This window comes from Cuculus canorus, chromosome 1 (assembly GCF_017976375.1).
Source record: "Cuculus canorus isolate bCucCan1 chromosome 1, bCucCan1.pri, whole genome shotgun sequence".
Classification (NCBI taxonomy): Eukaryota; Metazoa; Chordata; class Aves; order Cuculiformes; family Cuculidae; genus Cuculus; species Cuculus canorus.
Window position 1 is genome coordinate 104,185,193 of NC_071401.1, and position 19,059 is coordinate 104,204,251.

The window sequence follows — 19,059 nt, forward strand, 5'->3', positions numbered from 1 at the left end:
GCATTTTGTTTAGGCAAAAATATGTCCAAGATTCTAATTAAATCAATATTTGCTTACTTAGTTGATAAACTATTATTTGTTTCCAAGGTTATGAGATAATAGTGGCAAATCCAATGGTTGGAAATATTTTCATGTGTGACTTTGTTCTCTAGTAATATTTCACACCTATAATTTTCCTTTTTAAAACTTAAAATGAAACCCTCCTCCACAGAAATAGTGCATATTTTTGCCATAGACTTGAGGCCAGGATTTCCTCTTTTTATATGTTTTTCACAGAAGGTCTGATCTTGACTCTGAAAACACTTAAATGAATAAATTAGCTGTAATTCCATTGATTTCAATGGGACTTGTCATCTGGGTAAAGTTTACCACTTGTCTAAGTATTTTGAGCCTGTAGCACAGGTAGATCCTATAAGTTTTTTGGTGCTGTTTTTTAATTTGACAGTGGCTTGTAACTCTCTAATGGGGAATACTTATTAAAGAAAATAAAATACGTGTGGCAAACTTAAACACCAAAAATAATTCAATATGTAATTACATTTTCTGTATATCAAGATCTGCAGTGACAAGATTGCTCAATGTTAAGGAATATTAACTAGGATTTATCCTTGAGTAGAGAAATCTGAGGGTTCTAATTATATTTCAAAGGTAAAGACTCATAGAACTCTGAAAATGGCAAGTTTTGTATACTTTTCTTTCCCCCTGAAATCTTGAGTGCATAACAAAGGAGCCACTGCTAATGTTACAGATGCTAATTTTCACAACCATGTCTGAAGTGATGTTCGTTTCCATTTGCATTTCATTCTAACAATGATGAGAGGTGATGAGTTGATGACAAGCTGTTTTCACTGTACTGCCTGCTGTGCAAATTTATGCTTATAGGCAAAGATGACACATAGTTCTGTCATTAGAGGTCTTTACTGCATTGCCTCTTGAAGAAAGATGGTTTGTCAAAATCCATTTGAACGCTGTTAAATAAGCAGAAAAGGATGACAACATCTGGGAAGAAGTTTTAAGAATCTGGTTTATAGTGGAAATACCTGTGGGCCTTTATCAGGGAGGATTCAGAGAAAGAAAAAAATGAAACTTGTAACAACCACATACGTATATATAGGGGGAAAAAATGATTGCAGGTGACACTTCAGAAGGTGTTTCCTGTCTCCCTTAGGCTTCATAAAAAAAACAGAACAAGGTTAGAGTTAACCTTGGGTTGTTTATCATGTGGGAGTGGAAGGCTCGGCAATCATATTACTGTTCCTCATACCTTCAGTATTTTTTATTTATGTTATCATCTTGCATCTTGATCATCAACCATTTTTTTTTTTCAACAGAAGTTTCAGAAAGTTTTTGGCGTCTTAATATATATGCTAGCATATCTCTTCTAGTAAGATCTTTAAATTTGAGGAATTTTGTTTTATCACAAGGAAGGCAGGATGCAGAGTCTTTGTTAGGGAAAGAATAGCTGTCTCTCTCTTCTCCCTTGCCAGGAGGCTGATTAGGATGACCAGACTCCATATTTCGATGCTCAGATCAACACATAGGCTCACTGAGGGCTCACACAACTCTTCACTAGCTCATGAGACAAAGGAAAAAAGGACGTTATCTTTTGTGTGTTCCCTTGATTACAGCACATTTTAAAGTTTCACCAACTTTGCACAAAATTCAGGTAATTTCTTATTTCTTGCCTGTCTTGGTTTTCCTTCATTAGCCAGGCTTAAATCCTTAACAGCAGAATATTATTAAACAGGTGAGAGCCAATTTCCTGAAGAGAACATTTTCACATTAATATTCATCTTGCTTAGAGTAACAAATCCAGTTTGGTTCTTGGTTTGTTTCCCTAAGCATGAAAGAACATTTCAGGAAGTATGTCTGAACCACCTTCTCCAGCCATTTTTAGAAACCAGACTAACATTCACATCATTTATAACCGTACTCTCTGATAAACACTATAGCACAACTCCCAAGATCACACAAATCAGCATTAGTTGCCTTCTAATTTTTTAATTAGCTTTACTAAGCAGTGGACTTACTTCAATAATATGTTTCTAGGAAACTCAGAATACCCCAAATTAAACATTGGCCAGGGTATCTGTCATTGCTGGAAAAAAGCAGTAACTAGGTACAGACAGGACAAGCGGCGGATGTGGCCTACAGTTTTCTATAGGTTTGAACACTCTTCTAGTAATCTGTGTCGTAGTATAAGTCCAGACTGAAGTCATTGTAGAGCCATCACCAGCCAGCTTGTGTACGTAATTTGTGAGTGGCTACAAACACTTCAGCAAGAGGAATCAACCCCTTGATGTGTGGGTGGAAATCTCTGGCAACACCCATGCCAGAGAAGAAAATAAAAGCCTTCTGGGCCTCCGTAATCACAATATCCCTTAAACTTTATCTTCTAAAATCTTGCAACAGAGACAGCAGAGTTAGTTCAGTTTTTAGCAACGTATTACTCTCTTCCACAAATAAGCAATGTCAGTATTTTTGCTAGACATGTTGCTGCTTGACATCAGGCTACAGATTATACATGCTCTGAGCATTTAAGAAGTCCTTCAGACCATCCTAATGCTTCGTGAATCAGACAAAAATGTATGTTGTACATATGTTGATATTCCATAGGAAGACGAATGACCACCTACTTTCTCCCCAAGAGAAATCTCTTCTGCACCCCTGATCACTCTTACCTTTCTAGCTTTTTCTATCTTATTCCACTTACAGTGCACCCAAGAGCTTTTTCAGACGTTTTTCTTCTTCCCAAACCTGAGGCTGAAATTCCAGCCTAGGGAAAATTTTGGAGATTTTTAACTGCTTCAGGGAAGCTGCTTCATTGACTATACATATTATATACCATACTGCCACTTCCCCCCCATGCTTCTTTAGTTTATTTCATGGATGCACAGAAAGCTGCATAACGACTTCACCCGTACACAGTCTCTAGGCTGCTTAATTGCCAGTCGTAACACATACTGGCCTCTTTCTTGTAAGGTGAATGTCAACAGCAAAGGGTCTCTAACCATCACTGAGCACTGAGGCTGACAACCTTTCTTTGAGAAGACGATCTAGTGATCCACCTACAGTTTCAAACCATTATGTCTTCTGGATAGAGTTCTAGTCCCTTTCCTACCCTTTTAGGTCTTCTGTTATCATCTTCACAAGAACAACCAAGTAACTGCACACTCCTGTACTTGATTTTCATGGGATGCTGAATGGTTACTTCCTAGAGAAGTGTAGCAAGCTGTTAGTTCCTCTACTTGGTCATGCTGACACCATTCAGAAGCCGCAGTAGGTTTTCTGTTCTTTCGGGTATGTTGAAAGGCAAGTGAGATATGAGGCTACTGGAATACTTGAGTACTTAACTTTCAGTTTTTATGCAGTGTTTCTCATGGCTTCTTCAGGGAGAAGAACTATCAGAGTGCTGTTCAATCGGAAAACATGGAAAAGCTATGGTGCAGTTTCATGTCTTCCTTCTACAATTATGTTTGAGATAGAGATGGAGCTTTGTCTCTTAGATCCTGTCACTGTGAGCTAAAGTAATTCACTTAGCAACAGCACAGCCGAAAGCAGATGTGTAAAGATGAGATGAAAAAATGGCCAAGACAGCTGAATGAGCTCATGCACCTTGGTTCTCTGCTGCCTTCACCTTTGCAAAGAGGATGCTGAGCACCACTCAAACTGCTTTCACTGACCACAGCTGTGCTGTTTTTCTCCTATGCTTCTGTCTGTCTGCCTCCATTTTTAAGATTAGATGGCAAGTCCAGAAAGGTCTTTTTCCAGAACTGGAAAGGGAAGATGGTTTGCTGATGGATGAATAGCTCAGAACCTGTGTAGAGGGTGCATGAGATGAATGACAATGGTAGAGCAGGCATTCAGCTCTAGTCACAAGTACATGGCAAGAAACTTCTGATATTGTCAGTGTTTTATGATTTTCTGCCTGTCTCTATAATGGAGCTTATATTTGCTTGATTAACATCTTTTGGTATTTGTAATAAAATGTTTGAAAACGATGTGTTTAGGATTTTAGTTAGTATCTGAAAGAATGGGAAGAGGCAACATGCTCCCACCCATTCATGAAAGCTTAAAACCTTGTAGCTGGCACAATTCCCTTTGCAGTGATAGGCTAGATTTCAGCAGGATTTAGTGTATGGCTTTTAGTCTGGGGTTCAAAGAACACCTCAAAGCCCTCACTGCTGTCTGTGCCTTGGTAACATCATCTCGTTGTGAAGTAATCTTTCAACTGCACGTAGTTTTCATAGAGGCTATGGGAGCAGGGGAGGAGTGAAAAGCTCATTCTCAACTTTGTCATGTCTCAGAATGGAAAAGCATTTCAAGGATCTGGAACATTTGTTTTTCATGAGACGAAACTGTAGTTTTCCACTGAGCTGTCATTGCAATAACCTCATGCCACAGAGATAATCAAACAGAGAGGGGAATCAATGTGCTCCCATATTAGACTGGTACCATTTGCTGTATCCTGAACCCATAGTGAGCTGTTGATTGTATTCATTCCTTTCTTGCATAAGTGCCGCATGAACAGAATCAGGATGTTATCGTTCTCCAGACAACTAGATTTTCTTTCCTGGAATTGCAGTTATAAAATTTATGCAACAAAGAAAATCCAGAATTTTACAGATAACTTCTGCACTAAGTAGTATTCTTACACTGTGCTAAATCAAGAGGAAACCCTGAGCTGGAAACTACCAACTTCCATACTCAGACAAATCCAAAAGCTTATTGAATTGGTTTTATGAGTTCAGATTTCCAAGGAGCATATTTTAGATTCCTAGGCACATGTTGTGCAAGCATATCCAATTTTTGAAGCCTGAGAGTCTGCAATGAAATGCTGTGTGTGCTTTCTATAACTGCACAATTAGGATAACTTTGGCCAATGGTTGGCAATTAACCAACATTGGAATTCAGTCTTCTGACAAAAGAGGACACATGGAGAAGAAAAAGTGGTGACACTGGTCATAATTTTAAGGGAATCAAAAGTTAAGCTACTGTAATGAGTGTAGTCTTTTATTATTTTGATGTTATTATTTTCAAAGATTAAAACAATGTGAATAAATGGACATAAAGATTTGATGAAACGCTAAAATTCACAGTGACTGATGACAGATACTGCACCGAGTTTTGCTTCTCTACTGCAGTGCATCTCCATTAAGGCAATTTCAGCTAATCTCACTATGGATTCATTAATCAAGTGTAGTCAGGATGTCTGAAGGGAGATAATGAGGGGGAAAAAATTGCCCTACTGCTTGGATCTTATTCTTCAGCTAGTTAGTTTGTTTATCATGTTCCATAATATTTGAATCCCGATAAATAAGTTCCAGTTTTAATTAGTTATCGTAACAGATGACGAACACATCTTTATTTATTTACAGGTTCAAAATAATTCCATTAATAGATCAATTAACTTTGTATTCTCTTTACATCACATGCCTGTTCAGACTTTGAGCCTGTAGTATCAGTTAACAGTGAAATGGAAACACGGTAAACCCGTTGCATTTTGAAATTTCCTCCCTTTTAGCCAAAGGTGCAAGCATCCATGGAGACAAAGTCCCTGATCTTCTTCTCCAAGCATTAAAATCCTAAATGCATACTGCAGTATGCCTTCCAAAATTTCCCCTCTAAAAAGCATGAGAAAAGATTTGTTCAATTTTACTCATTTTTTAGTAATTTAGGATTACATACTGTATATCTGCCCCACATAAAGCTGTCATTATATTACTTAAAAAAAAAAAAAAGAAAAAGTTGAGGTTCCAAGAGCCGGGTGGGATTGGAGATTGCTGAAGATGGGAATGTTTATAAGCTCTGTGATATTAACTGCAGCACTCAACCTCAGGTGACATAAAGCATGCAAAAAAGAACTTTCTGTCAGTTTTATTATTTCTAAAAAGGTTCCCCTTGAAAGAGAAGAGTGACCTTGCTCTGCTGAGCTGACATATGCCACTGAATTAATGGCTAAGCTTTGCTGTAGGGAAGCTTGCAGAAACATTACAACTCCAATGGCTGAGTTTGCTGTGAACATTAATCAGGGGAACCAACATGATGTATCAAACACTCATTTAAAAGTAATAAAAACTAACTCTCTTTCTCCCCCCTCCCCCAAGTTTCTTAGAATTAGCTTATTGTTCATTACCTGTTGTCAAGGATAAGACTGCAGGATGGCAGTAAAACTTGTGTAAGGGTTTTCTAAAGTTTGCTTACTCTTCAGAAAAACCAAACGAGCTTTTGGGAATGGTCAGATCTGACCAAGACTTAAAGGTTATTTTTTAATCTTGTTTTCCTCTGGAAGGTCATTTGGAGGAACACTTTCCACTGAAAATGTGCCTCTCCATTGCAAAGAATGCAAAAACTGCCTTTCACTCACTCCTTGGGACCATGATGATCTCCCACTTCATGCATGAAAGAAGCATAAGATAGGCCAGGAGTCTCTCTTTGCCATTGAAATAACACCTGTGAAGGGTATTCTATGGCTATGGTACAATGGTTGAGTGTCAGAGGCTCTGACCAAAACACTGTCACACCAGGCAGGAGTATTTTCTGCCTATCCCATTGCCCCAAGCCAAGGTGGGCAGGCAAGTAAGCTGCAGTCAGCAGCCATGGCCCCTTCTCAGGCTTGCCAAAAGGAACAACAAAACCCTTGGACATGCTGTGTCTCCCCACGCTATTCTGTGTGTGGTTTATGTATAGCAAGACAAAGCGGTAGGCTCCTTATTGCTGCTTCTGCTCTGGCATAGGTGCATTCATGGTAGTCGCATTTCCACCTTCTCTAGGGGAGTATGCTGGCTGCCCCACTCCGTGTGTGCTGGGCAGGCACAAGGGTTCCTTTAAAACTAAGCCCTTGGGGCCTACATGCCCCTCAGCTCGTCTTTGGGTATACTTCAAGCCTGCAAACACACGTGTGTAATTTCTCTGGCACAAGAAATCCAGCTGAACCCTGCAAGGTCATGACCCAGATAACACAGAGCATTAATACAATTGTGCTGTATAAGTAAGCAGGGAAAGTACTTTAATTGAAGCATGGTGTTTTGTTTTTACTATATGCGAATTCATCTGGTTCAGAGAGGAGAAAGTTTCAGGAGAGGAAAGATGTTAGTATTTAAGAGATTAAAGATCAAAGCCTGCAGTCCTCACATAGCGTTCAACCAATCTTTACTCAGACAGCATTCCCTTTTTACTGCAGTCACAGGCCTACGTAGTGTGGATTTCCAGGTTTCTCCCTCAATGTTTCTACCCATGTGTAAATGAAGGGTAAAAAAGGATAGAAGGGAGCTAGATGTGCACATCATGCCAAGTCCTTAACTGTCACTTTCATAGCTCCTCTGAGTTTGTCACACATCCTTAACCTTCTTTTAAAGTCATTTTCTTTTCATGGTTTTGTGTGCCACTGAAAGTCACTTTTAATTAAATGTCATATAAATAATAAAGTCTTAATTACATATTATTGCAAATACCTCTGTGCACACTCCCAGAATTGGACAGACTGCCAGAGAAGCACTTGGAGTGACTTTTCTCACTGGGAACTGTGAGTGCTCTGCAGCAACTGGCCAGCAATGATGGTGCTCAAAATTCAGGGTCAACATGCATTTAAAGAAACAGGGGTCAGATCCCTCCCCCTTGCACATTTTGCAACACTCGGTTGCAAAAAATATTTCTTAGTGTTAGGAGCAACATTTCTTAAATTGCTTCCTTACTCAGTTCCTCACAGACTTGTTTAATCAACACAGCACATTTTTTTCCAGATTAAACTGCCTTTTTGCTTATATTTCCTACCTGGCTTGCCTCTTCCTAAGGAAGACTTACAGACCTTGCAAATCATCTCACCCTCTTTTAACTTCACGGATGGTAGCTTCTCCCTTGTTCTAAGCTGTATTGGTGCCTGCCTGCGTGAGCTGCCCTTTGAAAGCACTCAAACCCAAAGTTTCTAGTGGAAAGTCTGACTTGCAGTCTGTGTTATCAGAAACTATGTGTTTTGTGCCAGCATCAGTTCCGGCTTGGGAGACCGAGGCTGGTACCAGATAGCAGTATTGATAAAACAGCTGCTTGGTGTTTGCTTTGGAGAGCAAAGTTTGTTGACCTGGAGGAGTGTTAAGTGTCATTAACTCATTATTTTATACAATTTTACTTTTCAGTGATTTCCCATCACTAAAATTAGAGGGTTTGCTCTGATGCTTCATAGTAGCACTTTTGTTCAAAGACCTCTTTGCTCTCCTCTTCCCCCACCTCCACGCATTTACTGAATACCAGGCCATGATAACAACCAGTCTTTTATAGAGTCATTTTTAAGCCAGTTAAAAATGCCATTTCAGTAGATTGCCCTATTTGAGTTAGCAAGAACAAGCCGTACCTTTTTTATTGCTTTTGACTGGAGAAGTACAAGGTTTAGACCATGTTTCGTTTGAGCTATAAAGTTATATTAATAGCTTGGTTAGTGGTCAGAAGTTCTATATGTGTAACTAATGTGTAAATAGGGAAGAAATCCCTGAGGCAGGGAGGTCACGTCTTCTTTTTTTTTTACTTCTGTAATATTCTGGAGAGTTACCGAGTCTTGCATGCAGATTCTCATTCTTTATACAGAAGTGGTAGTGGTGGTATTGGTTTTCATAGAACATCCCAAAAGCTAAAAATTGCTGTCTTGCCCTGTGGGAAAGTAGGAAACCATTTCATTGATTATCTGTGCAAGAAGATAAACTAGCAGAGTGGCAATATTCATCCCTACTTTGTTAATAGTTACTTTGGTAGCTATTAATTTCATTCTCAGAGTAGTCTCCCCCTTCAGAAGAGCCTAGGACCACCACAGATTAGAAGAAACTATTCAAATCCTGAGCTCCACCTATCTCCATTGATCAAAGCAGCAAGCACAGATTGTCCTCTTGGGAGCTGCTGTGGCTTCTTCCAAAGAGAGAGAGAAGTGACTGTAGCAGGTGAGGAAATTGACCAACATGCTGAGCTACCTTCTTGTTACTCTTAGTGACTGCATTTGCCCATGTATTATATGGTCTGGGTAGTCTACGGATGAATGGAAACCAAGAATAAGAATGTTTGAAGGCATTTGAAGAGATGTACTTGTGTGAGAGGGCCAGTACAAAGCCATTATGTTATGCTGGACTTAAAGGCTATTTTGAGCAGGACTTGAAGCAAAAATAATGGACCAGAATTTCTCACAGCAGGGAACTGTATCTCTGAGCAGTGTGAACTGTCCAGAGGAAAATATGAGCTAAGTATCACCCATAATGATTATTCCATAAGGATAACTGCTGTCAGTTTTGACTCAAAGGTTGTCTTTAGACACAGAGAAGCTCTGACTAGTTTATCATAAGAACTAACTCATTTCTCCTATGATATGCCCTACAGTAGAAGGATGTTTTATAACAGAAAGACATGCATTGCAGAACCTCTTCTTGTTGTTTTTCTATTTGTATACCATATCATTTTCTATTTACATACAAACTAGATGCCAAATACAGATTTTTCCAAACTAAAATAAACAGCAATTACATAGCATTTACCGGTTTAAAATTATTACTTAAAGTTCCTCAGTTTCAGGAAACTGAAACTATAGGAAAAGATGGAAGAAGGATTTAAAATACTGAAAAATATCTTTGAAATTTTCTATTATGCCAATTTGGTATACCAAAGGGGAAGGAACGAAAGTTAATACATTGATTAATTAGAATTATTTGACTGATCCTTGTGTGGAAAAATAAAAGTGTTTCTCCTCCTGCCCGTGCCTACATCAGATTGTACTGAGGAAATTTGTACTTGCTGAATGTATCCAGTGTTATCTCTTGCATAAATCCAGCTACAAAAATCACTTAACTTCATAGAATGCTGAATCGCAGTATCAAAAGTCAATAGCATTTTTTCTCCCAGTAGCTTTGCATTTATTTTAAAAGCTTCCCTTCACCTGGAAATGAGGCCTATCTGTGTCTTCACGAAGTAGGTGTTCCCTGACACTAATGTAGTGACTGACACTACTGAAAGTGATAGTCCTGCTCCCCTTGCAGCCCAGAGCTCCTAAATCTGCTTTTTGTTATCAGTATAATGGGGTTGAATACATTTTTAAAAGGTGGTAGCTATTGATTACTTAATGGAAGAAGTTAGTATGGAGAATTGCTGAAGCAGCCCTATTTAGTGCTCTCCAGTGCAACAAGACCATTATCTAGAATAGTGGAAACCATCCTGTAACCCTTATTAATATTTAATAGGGATGAAGCAACATTGAAGTACACTACAATATAGCCCAAGGCTTCTGCACATGTAGGATATAAGGTTGTTTCAAGGGTCGAAAAAGAATAACTGATTTCCCTGTGCTCAAGCTGTTTATAGGTAAGACCAACAATAAACAATGTTTTTCCTCTTGTTCCTTTTAAAGTATTTGCAACACATCTGCACTTTAATATACAGTTATTCCTACTAGACATATTGAAGTGATTGAATGCAACATAAAGGTCGGTGTATGTTTAGAGATACTGCGTGAGACTATTTTATACTTTCCCAACACTGCTGTGAATCCCAGCCTCCCTCTTTCTATCCCTTCTGCTCCATGCTGCAGGGCACATTTGGCTGGGTTGACAAGGCAGTGAAAGGTGTTAATCCTGTCTAATAGAACCATAATCCTTGGGGCTGTGTTTTTATAACATACTATTGAGCTAACCCCTTGTCACAGGATACTGTTCATCTACTTAATAGCAAAGTTCTTTACAGGAATTTTAGATAAAATTAAAATGTAGAATCTAAATTGTCCTTTTCAATTTCACAGGGTAAAAACAAACAAATAAACCACAATGTTTAGCCAACAGAGATTTTCTGAGAGATTACAATCAATTAAGAGGAGAGCTGTGTGATTTTTTTTCTTCCCCCTCAGTGAATAGTAAATGTCATTTTACTTGTCCAAAAATATTCACAAATCTGGGTCAGCTTCTTCAAATAACCGTTGGCTGAAAGTGTTTTTCAGGTTAGATGTGCCCAGAAATGTAGTGAAAAAAAATGTTATTTCTTTTTCTCTTAAGCTGCAGTGGTTAGAACATGGATACAAAATGTGGGTGTGCTTTCCTTTTCAATCTGATTGTGCTCAAGCCTCTCTCACTGCTATGTCTATAATTTTGGGGGTTTTTTGGAAGGGGGTAGCTGGATAATAAATAAGTGGGGGAAAACAAGGAAATGAAACAGCAAGGAACTTTTATTATCAATTGCATTCCAACTGATACTCTTCTTCTGAAATTGAGACTTTAAGACACAAAGTATTTGCACATGGTTTCCTGTAACTTTTCTTTGTCATATATTTTTCCCCTCTGCAAACTATTTTTAGTTTAAAACTGACTGTGTCTTATAGATAAAGGAGCTAATATGGATAGTAACCCTGTGATTTATGAGCAGGGACAGAATAAGATGGGGTCTTTACTGGATGGAAACACCTAGGGGAGGCATGTGTGTGCTTCATGTAGCTGGTATCATTTTGATTAACTCTTTCCTTAGGACCACAGTTGCAAAGCCTAAATGCCACCTTGCCACCTTGTGCAGCATCTGAAGCCTGACCCTGTTATTGATGAGTCCACAGAGGACTAACTGCTGCCAGGAGAGGAGAGCTTGAGACAGAGCAGCAAACAGCGGCTCTGTAGCTGTGGGCAGAACAGGTACAGGAATGCCCCAGCACTCGGAAACTTGCCAGCAGCTGAAATCGTTACTTAGGTCTTCATTCAAAGAGGTCTTGGGTTATTCAGCTTCCCAGAGGATAGTACTCCCACAGCTTTAGTAACCCTACTGCCTGGGTAGGGAAACGGAGGACAGGCGTAGCAAGGATGGTGTTCCCTGCAGCGGTTGGTGTTTGGGCAAGTCTGCTTCTCTTACCAACACCAAGAGAGTTCTCCTTAGATTCTCTGGAAGCAGGTTCATACCAGCATTAAGTGTGTCTGAAATGCAAATGCAGATAACAGAACCATCTATTAAAGCAATCCTTTTCTCATCCTCTTATGTTGCTCAAAGCATAGTCTACCTTAGTTGTCTCTGACGATACCTCGTGAACACTCTTACCTGGTAGAAAAATATTGGAAAGATGTAATGGCAAGGCAGAGCCAGGAGCTTGCAGGCCATTTTGAGGCTTGAGGTATTCCTGAATTGAGAGTGAAAAGAAGTAGCTGAAGATGCCAGGGAAAGGGTTAATGGGTGCTTTAAAAACCTGGAAGGAGACGAAAAGATGGATTGTGTGTCATAGGGGAAGAAAGCAGTGGAGCAAGGTGTAAAAATAAGCTCTTAAATATACTGCAGAGTTGATAAATGTCAGAACTCTGGCTGGTACTAGGGCCACACTTATAGGGCCTTCCGTCTTGTCATCAATGCCAATTTTATGCAGTTTGCCACCATGGTCAGTGCAGAGCCAGACAACTTTGTCTAGGCATGAAATTCTGTTTGACCTCTCTTGCATAAATATGCTGTGCTACTTCCTTACCACGTCAATCGTCCACACAGAAGGGGTGACAATAAGAAGGAAATAAAAGCAATCCATTCACAGTCTTTTAATGTACAGCTCAGGTGATGCAGGCTTTCTTATGTGCTGTAGCACTGAAAATTTGTACCCATATATGTTTAAGAATCAGATTTTTTAATCAGGGGACTGAGAAGTAAAACACAGGGCCTACATGATTATACTGTTGCTTACTCCCTCCGTACCATATGTATTTTGGAAAATAGGTATTCATAATCCTCCCTGGTCCTCGCTGATTCCTGTTGGTGAAGAACCGTAAAGAGTCTCCCTAGCTGTGAAAGTAAACTGTATAGGTTATAGGGACACCACCATAACCAACTCTTTAGCTCATATAATACTTATGGATACACCTTTATTCATCAACTCACTGACAGCAATCTCCTTAAAAGTAACTCATCGTAGATGCCTATGTATAATTGATGTGAAACCAATGATAGAATGACAGAATGGTTTGGATTGGAGGGGATCTTAAAGATCATGTAAAAGAACTCAGTCATAGCCATGATCTAGATAGTATTTGAAGCAGTATTGGTTCACTTATTCATGTTTCTGCTTTTGGCTATAGTCACAATTTTTTCCATGTAGTCATCTAGTCTGTTTCTAGCTGGATGTAGCAGTTCATGGTCCATTGATCTGGGAGGAATTTTTAGCAAGAACAGGTGACTTGACAGTTGTATTTAGGTCTTAATAACAGAACAAAACACCATCAGTGAGTCAAAGTTTGTCTCTTTTTTTTACAGCGCACAAGCAGCTTTGGAAGCTTTGACCGTTTCAGGCATCATTCGATATCAAAGACAGATGATTCGGCTGAGGTCTGTATAATACAGAGTTTTACTTTTTTCAGGTCACTTTCCCGTGACAGTGATGCCATGGGGAAACTGTTGTGCAAATTTTACATTGCTGAAAACTTTGCTTGTGTACCTGGATCTGTCTGGGTGATCGAGTCCCTGCTAAAAGAAAAAAGAGAATCATACCTAAACTTTGGTACTTTGATGGGAAGATTAAAAAGAGTTTTTCAAGAAGACAAAAGTAGTACACTTCAGGTTCGTGCATGCCCGAAGTAACCAGCCTGTAAATGCAATCCACAGATGTGTCATTTTTATTTTCAAGAACCTATATAAATCCCCTCAATTCTTGTTTAGATTAAGGACAATAACCAATGAGAAACAACATTTTCTAACGTAAAATATATTTTCCTTCTGTCATTTACACATATAATGATGTGCTACAAACCTATTCAGGTACACAATTCCCCAGGAAAATGTCTATGAATGACTTTTGTCACCCTAACTGCATTGATGTCCTTTATACTTTTCTGTAGTTCCTATTCCACTGCATTGAATTTCATTTACATAGTCGGTTGTTGCTTATTTTTCATTTCAGATGTCTGAGTTGGAGACTATAAGTGACATTGGAGATGGAGTACAAAATAAAGCAGCAAATAATGGAGGGAGTTTGGGTAAGAAGATGAGAGCCATTTCCCTTACCATGAGGAAAAAGATGGGTAAAAAGTACATCAAGGCACTCTCTGAGGACATGGTAAATACAACTTAAGAATCTTGGTTTTGATAATAACACACGTGAAGCAAAAATTTTATGTGCATTTTTCCTGTTCGTGTTTTAATTGTCATCAGTAATGATAATCCATGGAAACCTCGTAGCGCATACTGAATTAAAACAGTTTTCTGTACACACACATGCACATATACAATTGAAATATCACACATTGAGGGCACAAAATAGACATAGGATTTTTACATCATTACATTTTGCTTTGTCATCAAGAAGCATTTATGTAAGCATGACAAAAGAAGTCTCTTGATGTGGACACAAGGAAGTATTGGATTAACCCCTTCAGCGGTCTGATAATCAAACTCTACAAAATGCTTCATTAGAAGAATTTATCTTTCAATACAAGAATTATTTCCAAATTCCATTCTGTAGAGGTCAGCCAACATCCTAGAGCATGACAACTGATTTGCCTTATCTGCTTTTACCTTATCTAATCTTAATGATTTTATCTTCATTAAACGTAAAAAACATAATGTTTCATACACTGCAGACCTCGTTTTCTCAATGTTATGTCAGTGAGTTCCAAATTTTAAAAAACATAAGGAAAAATTACTTGTCATACTTACCCTAAAAAATCAGGCTAATCCACATCCTATCTCACACGTGTCAACACCAAATAAGCAGGGAAAATAAATAAGAAACTTCATAAGTAGAAAATAATGTTTCAAGGATAACTTTAGACAGTTTCTGGAGGTTAAAGATAAAGATTCCATTTGTTTAGTTCACACTTTTTGCTGAAATTCAAGAGGTTGCAATCCATGACTTTTATATTATGAGAAAGAAAAATTATAATTTCAGCATTTACCTTCTGCACATTTAGAGCACCAGTTCCCATGACGGAAGTTCAATCAATTATCTGGTCGGACACACATGTAGCATAATATTTATTCCTGCAGGAGATGATGATAATCAATAGCAGCCTACTGATTAATCTACAGGTTATACTGCTGACTGGTATAACAATCACTGTCCTTGTTGAAAACCGATATAGTCTTTCATTTCAATGCTATGTCTTATACATACCTGTATGGTTCTCTGCATCACATATGCACTGTCATCTTTGTTCGACTTCATCAGCCAACTGATGAATAATTACTGTTTCTCCAAATGAAACATAACAACTAAGTACTGTAGGATGTTTCAGTTGCATCAGAATATCACACACATTGACAATGTGATGAAATCTGCTGAAGAAATTCGTTCCTTTGAAAGCTCCTAATTATTTCATTCAGTTGTCACGTTGTCCCTAACTTACCTGTGATTGAAATATGGATCTTATTGTTTTGGATGGGCTGTGATTCTTGAGGTGTGATTTAATGTTATAAACTCAAAGGGCCAATTTCATACACCATTAGATTTTGTAAGAGAAACATGCATGTTAATTCTGAAATGTGCTGGAATTTAAGGCCGAAGTTTAGGTCGGCAAATGTGGTGAGCATAGTGTTAGAACTTACCAATGCCATACACGTATGCATGTTTTTCAGAAGTTCAACACAAAACACAACGGCGTCAGCTAGCACTTCACTTTATGCTTTCAGAATTAAACTTTATATTTCCTCCTCTGAGACAATCAGAAAGAAACACCTTATCTGGCTCCCTGCAAATTTCCTGTTACAAGCCTTTGCCACTGCTGTAGTATATTGCAGTCTTCTGAGATGGAGAATCAGTTTAGTTGTTTGAGTGGAATGAAGTGAGTGGGGCGGAGAGGAGACAAGGGTTTTCTCCAAGATCATTAGGTGCTAGGGATGGTGCTGGGCCTCCTTAGCACCAGGCATCAACTTCAAAAATACTTTCTCTCATAGCATGATTCTTGATAAAGAGTCAGGATGAGATCATCTCCAGTGATGTTTCAAAATAAGAAAATAAAAAAAATTGTATGAAGTACATCCCTTGGTGGTTAACATCTGATTTTTGTGTTAAAGAATGAAGAAGGAAAAGATGACAGTGATCCTGGTGGTGGAATACACCCTGAGAAGGTCTCCCTAAAAGCCAGTGACTCTATGGAAAGTCTCTATAGTCTGAACAGTGGCCAGAGCTCATCTAGTAAGTACAAGATATCCATATCTCTTACTCAGTCAGTGGATCAATATTGTTATTGCCTAAGTCTGAGGTATCAGAGCTGATGATCAAAAATGTGATAGTCTTCAGTCTTGCAGACAAAGTTGTAATTGAGTTAAATGAGTGGCAGCTAGGGTAGCTATACCTGTCTCCAGAAATAAACTGAGTGTTTTTAAGAGTGGAAATATTAAAGGAAGTAAAAAAATAACATGAATCATACATGCCATAAATGTTTCTGGGAGTTATCACTGCTACAATGCTAGCACCCACAGGGTTGCAATCATTGGGTGCAGACACACAAGCATCCTTTCTGGGAGTAGTGGCTCTAAGCCCACCCTTCACCCTGCAGACGTAAGACAGACAAAGTGAGAGGTCTCCCTGAGATGATGGGTGATGGAGGCCTAACCTGGAAGCTTTGGGTCACAATTCAGAGAGCCACAGTCTGCTTTTCTGCAAACCCACTGAATACACTCCCCTCACAGAGAAGTCTCAGTCAGAGGGTAGATGAATCTCTGATGAGAAGTGGAGTTTGCCTCCACCTCTTTACCTGTCGCTCTGCTGTGGATATTTGCTGGGCAGTAGACCATAGCTGTCCACTATGACATTGCTGTGCCATCTCTGCAGGCACCAGGTGAGCTCTTAAGTGGGGACTGGAGCTGCAGTACAGACCATTTGCACTTAGTAGTTAATCTGGCGTGGGACAGAGCTGTGCACTTAAGCAATCACCTCAATCAAAACCATTTTTATGATCATTTTCCATGATGTGATTTGTGAAAATTGTATATGGGAGTTTACTTCCAACACACTGCTGCTCTTATCTAAAAACATATTTGGATGGGATATTGCAGAGCTTCTCAAATTTGCTTGAATGACTCTGCCGATATTTTATTGCTCATCTTGGGTAAAATGACAGGCAAAAATGTTGATAAGATTAAAATTTTCCTCTGCAATGCAGGTTCCTTTGATGTTTTAGCTAGGTCTGAAATGAAATAAAATAACTTCCACAGCACTTGTTTTCATTTCTCTGAATAAACAGCAGAAGTTCAGCAGAATTAATCCCCTAAATTGCACTTTTAGAATACATTTTACTAATCTGCACAGGTAGTATTTCAAAAAGTCTGTAAGTAAAATGTGTAGTCTATTTGTATCATCACTGAAAAAAAGATTATTGTAGGGAAGATGTTAATGAAAGATCTCCTACATATTTTCTGCAGTGATTTGTGATATGCTTTTTATTGAATGTATTTTTCCTGGAATGTGTCAAAACCATACAGGGTGCACTTTTTCTCTAATTCTGTGCTTTTGAACACTGTCCTCTCAGCTGCTGCACAGAATTGTACGTCTGGGCATTTGATGCAGGAGATCTCTCAATTTATTCTCTTTAAGGTGGGGTGACCAGCTGCTCAGATGGAACAAGCAACAGAGACAGCCTCCGATTTGAAGATGAAGTCCCTTACACCGGGCCCTTCTGTGGTCGAGCCAAAGTTCACACCGACTTTACACCAAGCCCTTATGACACTGACTCACTGAAAATAAAGGTAAGACAACCAACAGGATTTCTTTTTTTCCAGTAATAATGCTAGGGGCACATGTCTTACATGTGAAGAATACATTTCCTAAGTTATTGTTAACTGTTAGGCACACGTAACACTCTAAAAGCAAGACAGATCTGTTTTTACAATGTTTGTATAAGAACTTTGTTCAGACAATGCTGCAAAGCCAACAATTGCTAAAAGCTTTCTAAGGCACAGACTCCAGGCAGGTAACTCATTGTGGTATCTACCTGGATTCCATGGCTTTCCCAAGAGTAAAACACGTGTTCCTTCCCACGTACTAGGAGGTCTAGAATGAGAAAAACTTGATTCTCATAAGATGAAGAGTTGCCTTCCTAGCTTTTCCAGTCACAGCTAGGATATATCAAAAGCTCAGTGGCACTCATTGTCTTTAATGCAAGCAGTTTTATTTCCATTAAGCCTTTCTTTAAGCATACCTTTGGGCCATGAATTTTCTGTGGCCCTGACAATACGGCAAGGTTGTCCTGGCTGTGTGAGTTAGAAAAAGATGTTCCAGACCTGGACCCCATTTGTACACTACTAAAAAAATGCAGCCCTTCTCTTTTCTTTCCATCCACAGATACCTTCAATATCATCATCCTTCGGACTAGTCATGTCTGAACTTCTTTCTTTTCGTCCTTTGTAAACACCTTCATATCCAGAAAACATTCACACTTCACTATCTTTTCTTTTCCTCCATAGCCTATTTCTTGTTAAAATCCTCATCTGTATCTCACTGCAGTAGTCTTCTCCTCCTCTCTGGCCTATATATATTATACTCACTGCTCTGCCAGTACTTGCAGTCTTCAGTGCTTGCCCTCCACTTTGACCCACACCTTGACCATTTATTTCTGTTTAACTGGTCATGAAACAGCAAATATCTGCTGGCTTTCATAGATTCCTTTTTATAGTCACTGGGATGTTGTATTTTAGATTTATAAACTAATACTTAGGGCTGAAAGACCTTAAATTTATGTCCCAAAATTTCAGTACCCCAAATCTGAATTCAAAGCATGTCTGCAGCTTGGCTTAGAGCCACTGCCTAATCTTGATCTGCATCCATGTCTGAAGTTCCTGAGCCTCCATGAGTGTATAGAATAATATGTGTGCTTATAAAGCTTTAAACAAATGTTTGCTTAGTTTCCATTTCAAACGTGCTCATAGCTCTAAGCTCCATGTTCTGACAAAAACACATAATCGGAACACAGTCAATTTCATACTTGGGTATATACCAAACTAGGGTGACCACTTTACTTACTTGCAATTTCTCGACCATTCCAGAATTGATTTTAAAGTCTTGAAATTGTTAACACATATTTTATTAAACTGAGTTTGATTTTTAAGTTTATAACAGAATCTCAAATGAAGTATGTATGTGGGGATTTGTTGGAC

At 38.8% G+C, this 19,059-nt stretch overlaps 1 protein-coding gene across 3 annotated transcripts in view; it reads left to right on the forward strand.

Moving 5' to 3' along the window:
- The window catches only part of LOC104061591 (SAM domain-containing protein SAMSN-1), a 54,974-nt gene that overhangs the window by 23,209 nt on the left and 12,706 nt on the right, over positions 1-19,059 (forward strand). For all 3 annotated transcript variants that reach the window (XM_054071890.1, XM_054071899.1, XM_009563544.2), the window contains 4 exons: positions 13,225-13,296; positions 13,868-14,023; positions 15,979-16,099; positions 17,501-17,652. In XM_054071890.1, the coding sequence (XP_053927865.1) occupies positions 13,225-13,296; positions 13,868-14,023; positions 15,979-16,099; positions 17,501-17,652 (501 nt within the window). The remainder of the gene's footprint in view (positions 1-13,224; positions 13,297-13,867; positions 14,024-15,978; positions 16,100-17,500; positions 17,653-19,059) is intronic.